The 14,099-nt window shown below is 47.5% G+C and overlaps 1 protein-coding gene across 1 annotated transcript; it reads right to left on the bottom strand.

Moving 5' to 3' along the window:
- Positions 1-1,432: 1,432 nt before the first annotated feature.
- On the bottom strand, positions 1,433-12,457 carry LOC144129090 (uncharacterized). The gene is made up of 5 exons (XM_077662997.1): positions 12,091-12,457; positions 8,794-8,855; positions 6,849-6,953; positions 3,030-3,104; positions 1,433-1,613 (listed from the first exon to the last, which is right to left on the bottom strand). The coding sequence occupies exons 1-5, from the start codon at positions 12,374-12,376 to the stop codon at positions 1,584-1,586; spliced, it is 558 nt and encodes a 185-aa protein (XP_077519123.1). The 5' UTR covers positions 12,377-12,457; the 3' UTR covers positions 1,433-1,583.
- Between the last annotated feature and the right edge of the window lie 1,642 nt (positions 12,458-14,099).

The raw sequence follows: 14,099 nt of genomic DNA, 5'->3' as shown, positions 1-14,099 counted from the left end.
ACCGTTTTAAATGCCAGCGCAAAAATACTTGGTATGCTTTATTAGAAGCTTCATACCATCGAATTCTTTAACCTCATAGAATTTTTTAAAGATACATTGCCGCTTTAAAGGCTCTGTTGGCTTTATAGGCCTCATCGGAGATCGTTTAAGCACAAACGACATGCCTGCTAGCTCTGGCACTGTTTTACCCTTCTTCCTCCCCTAGTCCTATTTTTTTAACAATACGCCCCACTTCTGGGAGGCAGAGATAACCGAATACGCTCCTGGTCAAATCTGACAGGCGTATGTATGCTCGGCTGAAGGTTAGCCCAAGAAGACACCAACGAAAGGAATGACGTAGACGGCACACGGCTACGAATCCGCAGCGAAGCAATGACTTTCATCTATGGGGCCGAAATTAGAGCCTGCACATGCGGAGTGTTTTTATTTTCTTCCACTCACTAAATGCTGATTTTGATCAATTAATCAAATGACGCGTTGCGCCAAGCCCGGTGCGGCAAGGACAAAAGCCAATTTGTTCAAGCAGACTCCAGGAAGTCCAGTGCTTTTGATGTTGAGCATGAAACAGGTTTAAAGAGATGTGTTTCCGCAGTCTTCACTGACGTTAGAACGTGATCACTACGTGAAGTTATGACTGTTCGCCTCTGAGTGCTCCGTAGACTAGGTAATATACGCCTTTGTTTAAATAAGACCTTTTCACGGGCTAGTCGGCTCACGATCTTTGCAATAAGTGTGCGCTGCTTAATAGACGAGTACAGATGCAGAAATGGACAGAAACGACGGTACAAGGGCGCATTTTTCAACTTTATCAATAAGATTGACGTTGAAAGTTGCGCACTAGTCTCATTACTATATTGTTAGACTGTCCACTTCATTCTAAGAATGCGTATCTACCTGCCACAATTCAGGGAATAGAGACTCCACATCTGTAATAGCGAGAACAAAGCGCAACAATCTGTGAAGGAAAAATTCCACATCGTGTATACGAAGATACGGCATATGGCCCAATTCAATTATTAATGTACAGTACGAACACAGCACTACTCACGGTGCAGTTAGACTGAAAGGGGCGTGATTACATCTAATTCCGTTAACCTTAATACTCTTTAACTGGTGTCATTTAATTCAAACAAGCTGACTTGCTTTCTTAATAGTAAAACCAGCAGCGACGACATCATCCTGCCGTGTCGGCATGTCCATAAAAATAGCGCTTAGAAAAGCGTAAAAGGAAACGACACAACTTACCTTGAGTCCTATATCTGCACCGTTTTTCTAAACAACTCGAGCCAACTAGCGCCTAGAATGTTATTTTGCCGCGTCAGCGTTAATTCCATATTCGCTATAGATTTCTCTAACAAAATATAGCCCCTGCCGATGGCAGCTACAACACGCACGAAAGTATACGAAATAAGCATACACGTCGAAACATACGAACATTTCAACTGTTTTAATTTACTTTTCATTGTTTTCGCTATCGCTGATTCCTAATTCTTGACGCAAAGGTGAGTTCCAGAGTACGGTGCAGAGTTTAAAAAAGGCCCACTCTTGGTGAGCGCATCTCTGCTGTGGCTCCTCTCGGTGAGCTAAAACGGCCTCGAACTGCCTTTGCATTCCTGCAATAAAGAGCAAAGTAATTAGGTTGAACTTTAGGGTAACTTCAACATGGCCCAACCAAATTAGCATACAGCTTAGTTTATCCGGATATAAAAAAAATCTAATTTCTGTTCAATTCTAGTTGCAAAAAAATGTAACATTTTTTCCACCCGGTGCTTAGTTCGCAGGGGCAGTGTGTACAATCGACGCATAAAAAGGTATGTGCACGTGTTCATTACATTAAATGTTTTGTTAGCACACGTAAAAAAAACTGCTCCATCATGAATGCTCCATAATGACAGTTCCATCATCATTTGTCGTTCGCAGTGAATCCAACACCCTTATTTGCCCGTCTACAATAAACTGCTTTGCCGCTGCACGGTTTTATTTGAACTACTACGCGCATGCGTTATGGAAGCCAGGCCCCGATTATCCGCCATGCATGGCATTTCATTTTCATTGTAGGGGGCTAACGCCTGAGCTATATCATTCGAAATCGAGATAGCGGCTGATGTCAATAAGCAACGCTGTTCCAATGGAAGCACAGCACAAGTATGAGCGCAAAAATTTTCATAATAGTGAGAATGACGTACATAGCGTGTTATACTTGGTTACTTTTAGAGCAGCATTACTCTATAGTCCGCGTCCGTGTACAATTCGCACGCACAAAGTTTTAAATTCTAAACGTGTATAGCCTGCAGACTGTACCCGGAAGTTGCGTTAAATACAGTTGTATTTAAAATGTTAACGTTTATAACCTCCGAATGGAGGAATAGTACCTGGCATTATCGCAGAGTGAGCAGTTACTTCTTTTAAGGACCGATATGGTCGGCTTCCCGCTGACGAGTTCATTGCGGGCAGTTAACGCGAGCCTGCGGCTTTTAAAAAAATCCGTCATGCTACTTCATGGTGCCTCAGACTATACAAGCCTCTTATCCTGAATATGGATTCGTAATCAGGAATACAAATTTACAGAATATTTTCTGTTCGCGACACCCCCTCTGTCATATTTCGAGCTCTGAGTGCTCGAAATATGAGAGAGAAATTTCGTTAGTTCGATCACTTGTTTTATGCTAGACACCAACAAAAATTGTCTCTTGGTTTGTCGCTGCATCTCTTTTGCTGTTTTCGATTATCGCATAATACTCCTCAGATGGCAGTCAAGAAAATTATATCAGCCAAAACTGTTCATTGATTTTCAATATATCTGCCTAGGAATGTTTTTACCGCATTATTCGCTAATGGTGAATAGCTGCCGGAGTTGTGGAGCTGCAATTAAGTTATCTAGAAATTTTCGAACAAGGACATGATGGAAAACAGATGTCTGAAGCGCTTACTTGTAGGTGGCGAAAAATCAACATATATACAAAAATATTGAAATATTAAGGAAGAATATGCCTTTCCTTTTGCGATTAGAACACATTAAGTATACTCACTCTGATGCCTGCTGCGATGTCAGATTTCTTAATCCCATCCAACAAGCACTGGGACGTGTTCCGGAATTCTTGCAGCTGCAGATATGACCAAAAAGACATTGGAAAAGAAGTCATGGAATCTGGATAAGCGCCAAAAATATTCGTGATAAGACTTAAACACGTGTGCGGTATAAAAAGCCATATCAACTGCGTCATATATCTTAATTCAAGTTTATTTCTAACCCGTCTCTTATTACATTTTTGATGAGGCGTAATGGTGTATATACTGTTCGGTTTGCTTGCAAAAAGCTTAGTGTCCTGCTAAGTAACGCAAAATAAGCATAACTCATCTTTCCAGTGGTGAGTGAGCCCGTATTGCTACAGAGATAAATAAACGGTTAAGTAGGGTGTCAGCACCAGGAATAAAGCTCTTTTTTTTGTCTAACCACAATCTATATCCATGGTTAAATCAAATAAAATCGAGTCATCATGGCATGGGTATTCTTAAAGTAAACATCCTGATGTTGACATCGATAGCTGGTACAGATTTCTTTTTTTTCACGCTTTATTAACAGGGAGTACTAGAATCGGATTTCCCTATCGGTTAAGAGGATAGGAAATAGGGAAGGGAAGCGCAGCAGGGGGCGGCAGAAAGTTAGGTGGGCGGATGAGATTAAGAACTTTTCGGGGATAGAGTGGCCGCAGCTGGCAAAGAATAGAGTGAATTGGAGAGCATTGGGAGAGGCCTTTGTCCTGCTGTGAGCGCAATCAAGTTCATGATGATGTGATGTGTACGCATGTGCGCTTGTGCCTCGTATTCTCCTATCCCCAAGCTGTCTCAAAATTCGTGATGTTCTTTTTCTCTCAGAGTCCTCTCAATTTATGAGCCGCTTGAGATAAACCTGGATGAGATTTTTCCTGTTTGGATCTGCACCAAACCCTGGCCAATCCCCCACCGTGGGTATGTGCCATCGTATTTGAAACAACAACAACAACAAGAGGCGTGCACGTGATCGATCGGCTGTGGCGAGAGCGTAGATGCTCTCGTGCAGTGGCCAGCGAAGCTGATCTGTTCGCGCCGCCGCGTGCTCGAATCCCAGTCGCGGATATTTATTTTATTTATTTATTCACAAGGCACCCGTGTGCTGTGCGATGTCAGTGCCCGTTAAAGATTCCCAGGTGGTCGAAATTATTCCGGAGACCGCCACTACGGCACCTCTTCCTTGCTTTCTGCTTTCACTCCCTCCTTTATCCCTTCCCTTACGGCGCGGTTCAGGTGTCCAACGATATATGAGACAGATACTGCGCCATTTCCTTTCCCCAAAAACCAATTATTATTTATTATTAAACCCACAAACACCGCTAGTATACAAACATCGCAAGATCTTGCTCGGGGTTTACCCATCGGGATAGTGTTTTCGCACTAATGAGGTTAATTACTCTGGCCAGTGTCCGTCCACAAACACTACAGTGGCTAGCGCTAGCAGGCGGAGGCTGGTAGAATGCATATCGCAGCCATGCATGCAACCATGCAAGCACACAGGAAAGAATAAGCAGGACAAGTACTGCAGTGGTTTAAACCACCGTATTCGGTGGCTTGAGACATCTCTACATTTTGGCACATTCGCGTAATTCTTTGACCGCGTGCGCCTAATAACATTTAAGCCTTGCGAGTGAGTGCAGCTTCGGCTGCGATTACGCCAGCTCTGGTTTCCGGTGTCAATGCAAAGATGCGGAACCCGCAGAATTCCGCTGAAATATGTCCGCTCTCACTTCAGCCAACGGCGCGCGATTCGCAGAAGCAGCTATCTCAAAAGCGATACCACGCTCCCGACCGGTCTCTTCTCATACGTCTGGGAGTTAACTGAGCCAACACAAGTGCCAGAACTGATATGTCAAGCCTCGCGTCAGAACCGCGCGCATGTTCAACCAACGGACAGAAATTAAACCGGACGTTGAGTGAGTTGCTTGGGCGAATTCGGCGAGATAAGCTTGGGCAAGTTGGTATACTACTCAAGATAAAAATGCAAACTTAGACAGGTACAAAGTTTAGACACCCAAAGACGACCGCTGTAGCGAACAAGAAAAAAAAAATGTCATACGTGCCAGTGTCCGGCCACGAGCACTACAGCGGCTAGTGCTGACAGGGGGAAACAGACAGCGCCCGTCCTTATGTGTCTTCCTTTTGTACTTGCCTGCGCTCACTCTGTTAATCTCAAACAGCTGTTTTGATTAAGTTTTCACGCTGCTGAAAACCACTTTAATGGTCCAACCGTTTGCGTCACCCACAAGCCGTTTTTAGGTTTTGCTAAATTTTGCGGGGTTTTAGACGCGCTCACGCATGTGAGAGTTCATTCAGCCCATATCGAAAAGCGGGTGCTGCACAGCGATCATGACCTTGTATCATGCGGCAACATAGCACAGTGCATTGGACAGCTGTCGCAGCTCTCGACCATTGCGCAACAAAAGAAAGAAAAAAAGAAAGAAAGAAAGAAAGGAAGAAAGGAAGAAAGAAGGAAAGAAAGAAGGAAGAAGGAAAGAAAGAAGGAAAGAAGGAAGGAAAGAAGGAAAGAAAGAAAGAAGGAAAGAAGGAAAGAAAGAAAGAAAGAAAGGAAGAAGGAAGGAAAGAAGGAAAGAAGGAAGGAAAGAAGGAAAGAAAGAAAGAAGGAAGGAAAGGAGGAAAGAAAGAAAGAAGGAAAGAAAGAAGGAAGGAAAGAAGGAAAGAAAGAAAGAAGGAAAGAAAGGAAGAAAGAAAGGAAGAAGGAAGGAAAGAAGGAAAGAAGGAAAGAAGGAAACAAAGAAAGAAAGAAAGAAAGAAAGAAAGAAAGAAAGAAAGAAAGAAAGAAAGAAAGAAAGAAAGAAAGAAAGAAAGAACAGGAGCATCGTGCCTTATTGCGGCGCCGACGCCAAGAAGAACCGCACCATGCGCCCCATCCTCCCGTCCACGCCCAGTAACGATCATCACTAGCGCTGCGCGGCGTCCGACCCCGGCGGCAATTAGGGGCCGAAGCGACAGTCCTACATACGGAACCCGCGCACGCCGCCTATTATACGGCAGGCGTCGTCGCTGTCTCATGACCACCAAGGACCTTGAGAGGCAACGCACCATACCTCTTTGTATATAGCGGAAGAAGAAGGACTGTTGTCACCGGTGATCTCACTCGCCAAAGAAACCGCCGCTGTGTTTGCGTGCCGCCCCTCGCGGAAAACACGACCCTCAGCGGCGGCGGCGTTGGGCGATTCGCGCCCTTTCCTCATTCTTTTCTCTCTCTCTCTCTCTCTCTCCGTGCTCACGTTTGTTCCGCGACGAAATGTCTATTTGCTCGGGTTGGCTGGGCACGCCGTTTCCCGCACGCGGCTCGCCTGCGTCCTGGCCGAAGGGATGAGCGCGCACAAGTGTCGTGTACAGAAAAGCAGACGTCGAATCTGAAAGCGTGCGGACAACACGAAGCTGCCCGTTTCGTTTGAAAACAACGAGATTGGCATGGCTAGTCCGCTGTCTAACGCCAGCATTGCGGAAACATGAGCCACACTCGATATTAGTTTTCGTGCGTGTTATATGGCTGGACCACGGTTAGTCAATCGTCCCAGCGGACGTCTCATTGGCTATCCTGACTGGCCGCACGCAGACGCCGGCCAAACTAATTTCTAACTTACCTAACAAAAGTTCTGAATTCGAAGTCGGATTTTCAGCTGAAGCATTTCGAACATGCCCTTTCTTTAATATATGACATCGGCACGAGCTCCGTCCCTTCATCTATTTGTTTGTTTGTTTCTTTGTTCTCGTTAAAGCACCAATGTTAAAAATGTTAATTACGATTTGATTGAGGAACTACGTACCTCCGTCGCCGAGGACAGCCTAGAACACGCCCAGTGGTAGAGGTCCTCCACAGTCAGCACTTCGATCTTGGCAGACCCGATGCAGTTCTGCCAGTCGGGCTTCAGCTGCGCATCGTCAGAACAAGCCGCGGCGCATTGCCGTAAACATTAATTCTTCTCAGTCGCCCCTTATTTTGGAGGGTTACCGTGTTATCACTTGTCCTGTGCTGCGTAAAGCTAGCGCGGTTACAATCCGCTCTCACACTGTTTTCGTACGAGCTGTATGGGGAACTTGCGCTGAAGTTTGCGGTGCCGATGCAGCGCCATAACACACTGCCTAGCGAGAAGAGCAAGCAGTTTTGGGTAGTACTCTCAGTACTTTTCCGCGCCATCTTCAGGCGCTTATTGGCGTGAGCCCCCGCGCTCTGTCGAAGGCGCACGTGCCGTGCGTCAGCTATCTGGTCTACGCCGAGAGAAGCTAGGCAATGAATGCTGTCAGCCAAACGCGCGTATCTAATCGCGCAGAATGTGTTCTCGCGTTTGCAGCGGCCCAAGCGGCTGACACAAGCAGTTTTGAGTCACCGAATGGAACAACTGCTGTGCCACCTTGGCAGCGCAGGTTCCCCATACCGACATTTTACAAGCCACCGTCGTTGACTGAACGGGAGGCACACTCTCGCACACACGAATTTTTAGACGAATTGCACACACCTCGCGCATATGCTTTTCCTGTTGACACGTGCTGCGCTCAGTTGCCGAAAGCATTCCAACGTTATCCTGAAGGGCGCAGCAAATATCACCGTTTGGGGGAGAAGGGGGGGGGGGGGGCGTCGGAGCATTTTCTTCGTTTTTTAATACCTGTTTCACATCTTGGCATCAGTGGTTGGCATACATGCATTCCTTAGGCGCGACAGCGTTACTCGCAAGCAAGGAACAGTAAACGTGCAAATTTAAGTCTGCTGTTTATCTTCGTTTCGGCTTCCTTCGCTAAGCGTGCCTTGCACGGGGCTCAAGCATCCTGTTGTCGAACGGAAGCTCGTCATCGCATATGCGACCCCCCCTCATTAGTATTTTTTTTTCTCCATGATTCACACAGGGGCCATGCATCGTCATGCGCTGGTGACCGCTTCAAACCCATGACACAGGCCTACGGGTTCTTTGCACGTGTGGGGGCTCTTGAAAATATGACGAAAAGGGCTTGTTCAAATGGATGGTAGTGGCATCTCGAGTCCACAGAAATAGATCAATGCTGGGCCTACATATTAGCGGCAGTTGTTGATTTCGGCAAGCCCTTGTTCAAATCTTGTATATAGAATATGCTTTCGCAGCAGGGCGGTATTTTGTTGGCGCGCAAATTAATTTTAAAATTTTCCATTTCTTGGCCTCAGTCGGAAAGCTTTCTGCGGGAAACCTTGCGCGTGTGACGTCACTGGACGCATGACCATCGATATTCGCTCTGCGTTTGCAGAAGGACAAAACTTCGAGCTGGTTTTTGATTATTTCAGACAAATAGTGACCCAAGCTCTCTCTTACAGTCGCCATTGGCCTATCAGCGCGCAAACGATAGGCTTTGCGAAATATTCGTGGCGTCATAGTACAGTCTGACTTAACTTCATCGTTTGGTTGAAACCAGCGGTTTAAACCCATGCAGTTTAGGTTTCCTGTTCTTTTTGCTTTTTTAAATACTTCTACTTGATATACTGAAAAACGATTCTTACACTGGAGCCAGGGAGCTCTGAGGAATGTCGTGTTATTATCAACTCAAAACGTCCTTTTAAAAAGAAACCCCTCGTAGTTGGGCTGTAAGCACGAGAGAGAAAATTTTTACTTTTCACTGATATGCACTACGCCCTATTCGAAAACATACTTTTCTCTCCATTCGATTTAATTTCACTGCGATAAAAATAAGAAAAATGCAGCTATTTATTTGTGACACTTTTTTTATGTATTGGCATGAAACACTCACCAGGTTTTCGTTGTTTTCATCAAGGCACTTGATTAGGAGCCGCCGGTTCGAGCCGCTAAGGCCTGAAAGATCCAAAATTTTTATGCTCCGTACGCCAAGCGAAATCGCATAGACCTACTAATTTTTAAGCGAAAATATCAAACGTGCTCCAACATACTCCCATATCACGCATCCCGTCGTCAACTTCACTATAATAACTTTACACTAAACCAGCGATGATGTCACTTCTAATGAAGCGATCGCAAAAACATTCTTCTTTTTTAAGAAATGGGAGCTGAGAACGAGGAAGGTTTGTGGTTTTCAGATGATTCAGAGCGTTGACGTGTACAGAAGGCGGGACCTATTCAGCTTTTGAGCAAAGCGCCACGAGGCGACTTTTTTGTGCCCAGAAGTTATTAACCAGTTATTATCAGATGCTAAGTTATAAGTTGAGCCACCACCAGGTGGCTAATACGAATAAGGCTTTCTGTCCACTATTCACTTGTCGCTTCATTGTCGGCCTTTCTTTTAACGCGATAGCGTTAAGGCTCCCGTTGTGCCGACGTCGCCGGCGTAATGAGCGAAAAATCCCCGTAGAACCAACCTAGGTGGTCACATGACCTTGTGGTGTCATCACAACCTGCCCTCCGGATTGTGAGCAACCTGAGCAACCTGTGAGCATCGCTTAACCACTGCACCACTGCGCCAGGAGTGGTATGAGGACTCTCAGGGATCTATGAATGTGCACTAGATAATGATAAATCCTGCATATGTGGGCAATAAGACATTAACACAATCGCGTCATATCCTTAAGGCGAAGCTTAAGTGTCCCCTCCAATTATTTTTCTCTCGCCGAGTCACTGCCGTCTCGACTGGGAGGCACTAGCCCACAGGTGCACTTTCATCTGCATGACCTATGACCCTATCGCTCACTAAAGGCTCCCTAAAAACTCACTAAAGGTCACCTCACGAGTGCTCAGTTCCAGCATCCGTGCGCCGTGGTCGTCAGGTAAAACTGTAACGGGCATTACGCTTCTATCCCACATCGCTTTTCTCCAGCCCTAATTGCGCACCCGTACTCTGTGCACATCGCCAATCGTAATGATATTTTTTTTTTATTTTTCCACACCTTCCTTTAGTTCAGTGCAGAATAACAGGCCAGAGGTTTAGGGCAACCCCCTTGCCTTTGTATGGGAATAAATCATCCGCCGTTCGTTCTTGCATTGCGACTAAGTGGAACTCGGAACCTGGCAGCATCGAACGGGTCTCTCGTTGCACTGCACAGCATTTCACGTTGCGTCGGCATTGGGACATCGTCGCTCTGTGTTGGGCACCATTCCGCAAACCTGTTCCCGCATATGGTGCTGTAGTGGAGGGCTCCGGAATAATTTCGACCACCTGGGGATCTTTAACGTGCACTGTGCGATGTCAGTGCACGTTAAAGATCCCCAGGTGGTCGAAATTATTCCGGAGCCCTCCACTACGGGACCTCTTTCTTCCTTTCTTCTTTCACTCCCTCCTTTATCCCTTCCCTTACGGCGCGGTTCAGGTGTCCAACGATATATGAGACAGATACTGCGCCATTTCCTTTCCCCAAAAACCAATTATTATTATTATATGTGATTATTTCCTTTCACGTCTTGATGCAATACTTGCCATGTAAAAAAAAAATAAGAATTGAAAGTCCTGTCACGCTACAGGGTGGCCCAACCGTGCCCTTTCTTTCCCTCTCTCTCTCACAAGCAACGCCATCGGGACAAATAAATCTTCATAAGATTTCTTGATAAAGATAAAGAACCCTAATCAGGATGCCGCGCTTGTATGAGCAAATGCGACCATAGCCACGGAGAGAACAGGCAGTGTTGTTGGTGACGTATTTGTATGCGCGAATATGAACTTTCGCGTAAAACGCGCCAGCACGCGACGGCAGATATACACGAGAGGCAGCGGCCCACGACGCTTAGGTTTTTGCGCGGTGGCACATTTACCTCTGTTTTCGTCCGCGGAAACAGCAAGTCCTTAAATAAACGTCGTATTTGAAAGTAGAGCTGCACGTGGAGAGGCTATGCTGTCTGGCCGCCCTTGATTTACTTCGCAAACTACATGCCATCTAGTTACGACCCCGAGTGTGCATGCATATCGCAGAGCATCGGATACATAACTTCTCGGACTTGCATTGATTCTTTTTAGTATGCGCAAGTACCAATAAGAGAGTGCTTCACGGAGCACTTGCACCTCGAACGCAGGTACTCCGAATATGTGCGCAGTGAGTTCAAATATGATAAGGGTCACTTAATTCTGATTCAAAGGCCGAAACTGTCCTTACTTCCCCGTAGGACGTGAAAAAGGCATACCGCAGAAGAACGGCAGACTGGGCGAGTTGGCGGTTATTCACGGCTTAAAAAATTGGCGGTGGTTTAGCTTTGGTTAAACCTGGAGTGACGCGATAGCTACAGCTGGCCGATTGGAACTTGGTCACGTGACCAACCACGTGATCAGCCACGGCGCCGCGCCGCCGGCAGCTGCTCCGCAACACGTGACCAACCACGTGATAGCGTGGCCGCGCAGCCACAGCCGCCACGCTGGCTGAAGGCTCGAAATTCTACCGTAATGTAGCTATCGCTACAAAACAGCGCTAACAGAGACGAGGCACGGTAGATTAGAGGACACACACCGCGCTCGCCCAGTCTGCCGTTCTTCTACAGTTCACTTCTTGTGCGTGGGCCTCCGTTCTGTGGCAAAATCTATCAGCGCAGAGTGTCTCCTCTCGTCTTCCGTGTCTCGTGCCTGGTAGCGCTGTTTTTAAACCGTGAGGTATACACCATTGAGCTTACCGCTTAACGAGAATGTTGTGAGTGCACATAGGCAAGTGGCGAAGATCTTATGCTTTAGGAACCGGTGCTGTCTGTATAGTGCAATTGCCTGTGATGCTGCATCTCACTTCGACTTCTGCGTCCGCATTCACAGTCACCGCATGCTGTGACAGCACCGGCATCCGTATAGGACCGCACTTACAGCACTGCGGTAAGTGCTATGATGACTATGATGAATTTGCTATGATGACATTCAGCATCCCTCTTTAAATATATAGCTGTGAGCACGTATCGTTACGCCGTGATAACTGTTACGATACAAAGAGAGAAACCCACGCGCTCTTGTTTCACTTTCGTCACAGCACTGCTTCGGCGCTCTCAAAGGTACCTAGTTAATAATAATAATAATAATTGGTTTTGGGGGAAAGGAAATGGCGCAGTATCGGTCGCGCACGGTACTTATACGACAGTACCTAGTTCAAAGCCAAACAATGCTGCACTCAACTGCACACGCTGGCGAAGATGTCGATGTCCCTGATGCTATCGCCCTTGCCTCCACTGCCGGCCGGGGAAGCGGACGACGACGACCCGGGCCGGTTGACCAGCCCGCGCACTCGCACCACGAAGCCCTGGGTGACGTTGGAGAATCCCCTGCCGAAGCTCAGGAAGCCGGCGAAGATGCGGTCCGTCAGGCTGGCCGCCTCCGAGGCCGGCGGCGGTACAGCGCACGCCAGCAGAGCCAGAGAAACCAGCAGCGCTCGCATGGCTTTCCGTCCGTCGCCGGTGCACATGCCTCGGAGTGTGCGAGGTGCAACGGGTACTACACACCCGCGCTATCCGCGCAACTCCCTCCGTAACAGCTAGTGATGCCCTTTCCTATTTCTGCCTCTCTGCGTGCCAGCAGCAATCACACCTCCTCTCCCGCCGTTCTCTCCTCACCGTGCGGCTCAACGCGCTTGGGAGAGCAGCACAGATTCAAGTGGAGAGAGAAAGTTAGACGAGGTCGTCCGATCAGACGTAATGACGACACTTGGGGTTGCTTGACGCATCATCGCGCCGGGAGTCTTGGTGCAGCGATGACCCAAGCTGCAGCCGAAGATCCCGTGCCTGTCATCACGCGGGGCGAGTGCTCTGTAACCCTGATGCTCCCGCCAGAGCTGTCTCAGCTGCCTCTTCGCGGGAGCTCGGCCAGACGATCTCTCTGCCGCTGCAACCTCCTCCCGGCTGTCTAGATGCCGCGCGATAAAGGCGGCGACCTCTCTACCGCCGCGATTGCCGGTCGCGCTAGTTGATCGTGCAATGCAGGCCCGTGGGAAGCGAATGTGTATGTGTACCTGGAGGATCACGTAAGTTCTCCGGCGAGGTGCATTCCATTGAGGCGAGAGGGGGCTACGGATTGAGAGGGTGGCAACAAGAGAACAATAAGAGCGCGGGAAGGTTATCGATGTGCTGCTTGTGCGCGAGAATAAAAAGGCAAGGGTCTGCGCGCACACTGAGGAGTTCATTAAATTGTAATCAACAATACCGTGGGTAATTAGTGGCGTTCCTGCGCCCGAAGCGTTTAAAGGTGGCGCTCGCGGAGAGACGCGATGAGAAATTGACAACAGTGAGTGTGCATTGTTTTTTTTTTTTTTGCAGTAAAAAGCGCTAACTTTGACTTAACAACCTGGGACAGAGAGAAGACTAACAGAACGAGCGCTTAGCAAAACGAGCGAAGTCAGTGCTATGCACAACGAAAATTCTATACCAACTAGCCCCAACTGTCGGTTTATTGCACTTATTCCACAGCGCGACCTGACATCCTTGCGTGGCGGAGACCGCTAAATTAAATGGCACATTCTTTGAATCAATCCGAACGGTGGAGACGAAATGCTGGCCCGCTGAATTGAAACTTCATGGTGAGGTCACAAAGAAACGCAAATGCATGAGCTACAAATAATTATGCATTAATTAGTAACGTCAGATATAGGGAACGGTTTATTTGCATATAGCCAGATGGCACTACGTGCCCACTACATTACGGGAACTGCGAGCCTCAATATAAAATGAAGCTAAACCAATGATTTCCCTCGTCAGCATGTCAAATGCGCACATCTCATCAAAAGCAGGGTTTTGTTACAAGAGTTAAAACCGTCCCACAATTCCTAGCGACATATGCAGACGACATTTGTATTCGGTTTACAACCAACACAAGCGACCAGCCTTGGCAGTTCGACAGACCCTAATTTTGGTACAAAATGTGGGATTGTCTATTCCAGCGGAAGCGTCCGGCTTTGTCCTGTTCCCGTGCAGGTTTAGGAAGACGTTACGCGCGGCTGAAGATGGACCTTGGCAGCTCGTGCATTCGTCTAGACACATATGCTTTCTTGGCGTCATTACTGTCACAGCAGCCGCCGCGGTGGCTAAGTGGCTATGGCGCTTGTCTGCTGTCCCTAAAGACGCGGGTTCGATTCCGGCCGCGGAGGTCGAATTTCGATGGAGGCGAAATTCTAGAGGCCCGTGTACTGTGCGATA

Source organism: Amblyomma americanum, chromosome 4 (genome assembly GCF_052857255.1).
Source record: "Amblyomma americanum isolate KBUSLIRL-KWMA chromosome 4, ASM5285725v1, whole genome shotgun sequence".
Taxonomy (NCBI): domain Eukaryota; kingdom Metazoa; phylum Arthropoda; class Arachnida; order Ixodida; family Ixodidae; genus Amblyomma; species Amblyomma americanum.
This window is presented reverse-complemented; position numbering and strand designations above follow the sequence as displayed.

Coding starts and splice junctions, on each gene's coding strand:
- LOC144129090 (XM_077662997.1), bottom strand. CDS start 12,376: ATGTGCACCGGCGACGGACGGAAAGCCATGCGAGCGCTGCTGGTTTCT. Junction 6,954..8,793: donor ATGAAAACAACGAAAACCTG/GTGAGTGTTTCA, acceptor GACGATGCGCAG/CTGAAGCCCGACTGGCAGAA. Junction 3,105..6,848: donor GGCTGTCCTCGGCGACGGAG/GTACGTAGTTCC, acceptor TCATATCTGCAG/CTGCAAGAATTCCGGAACAC.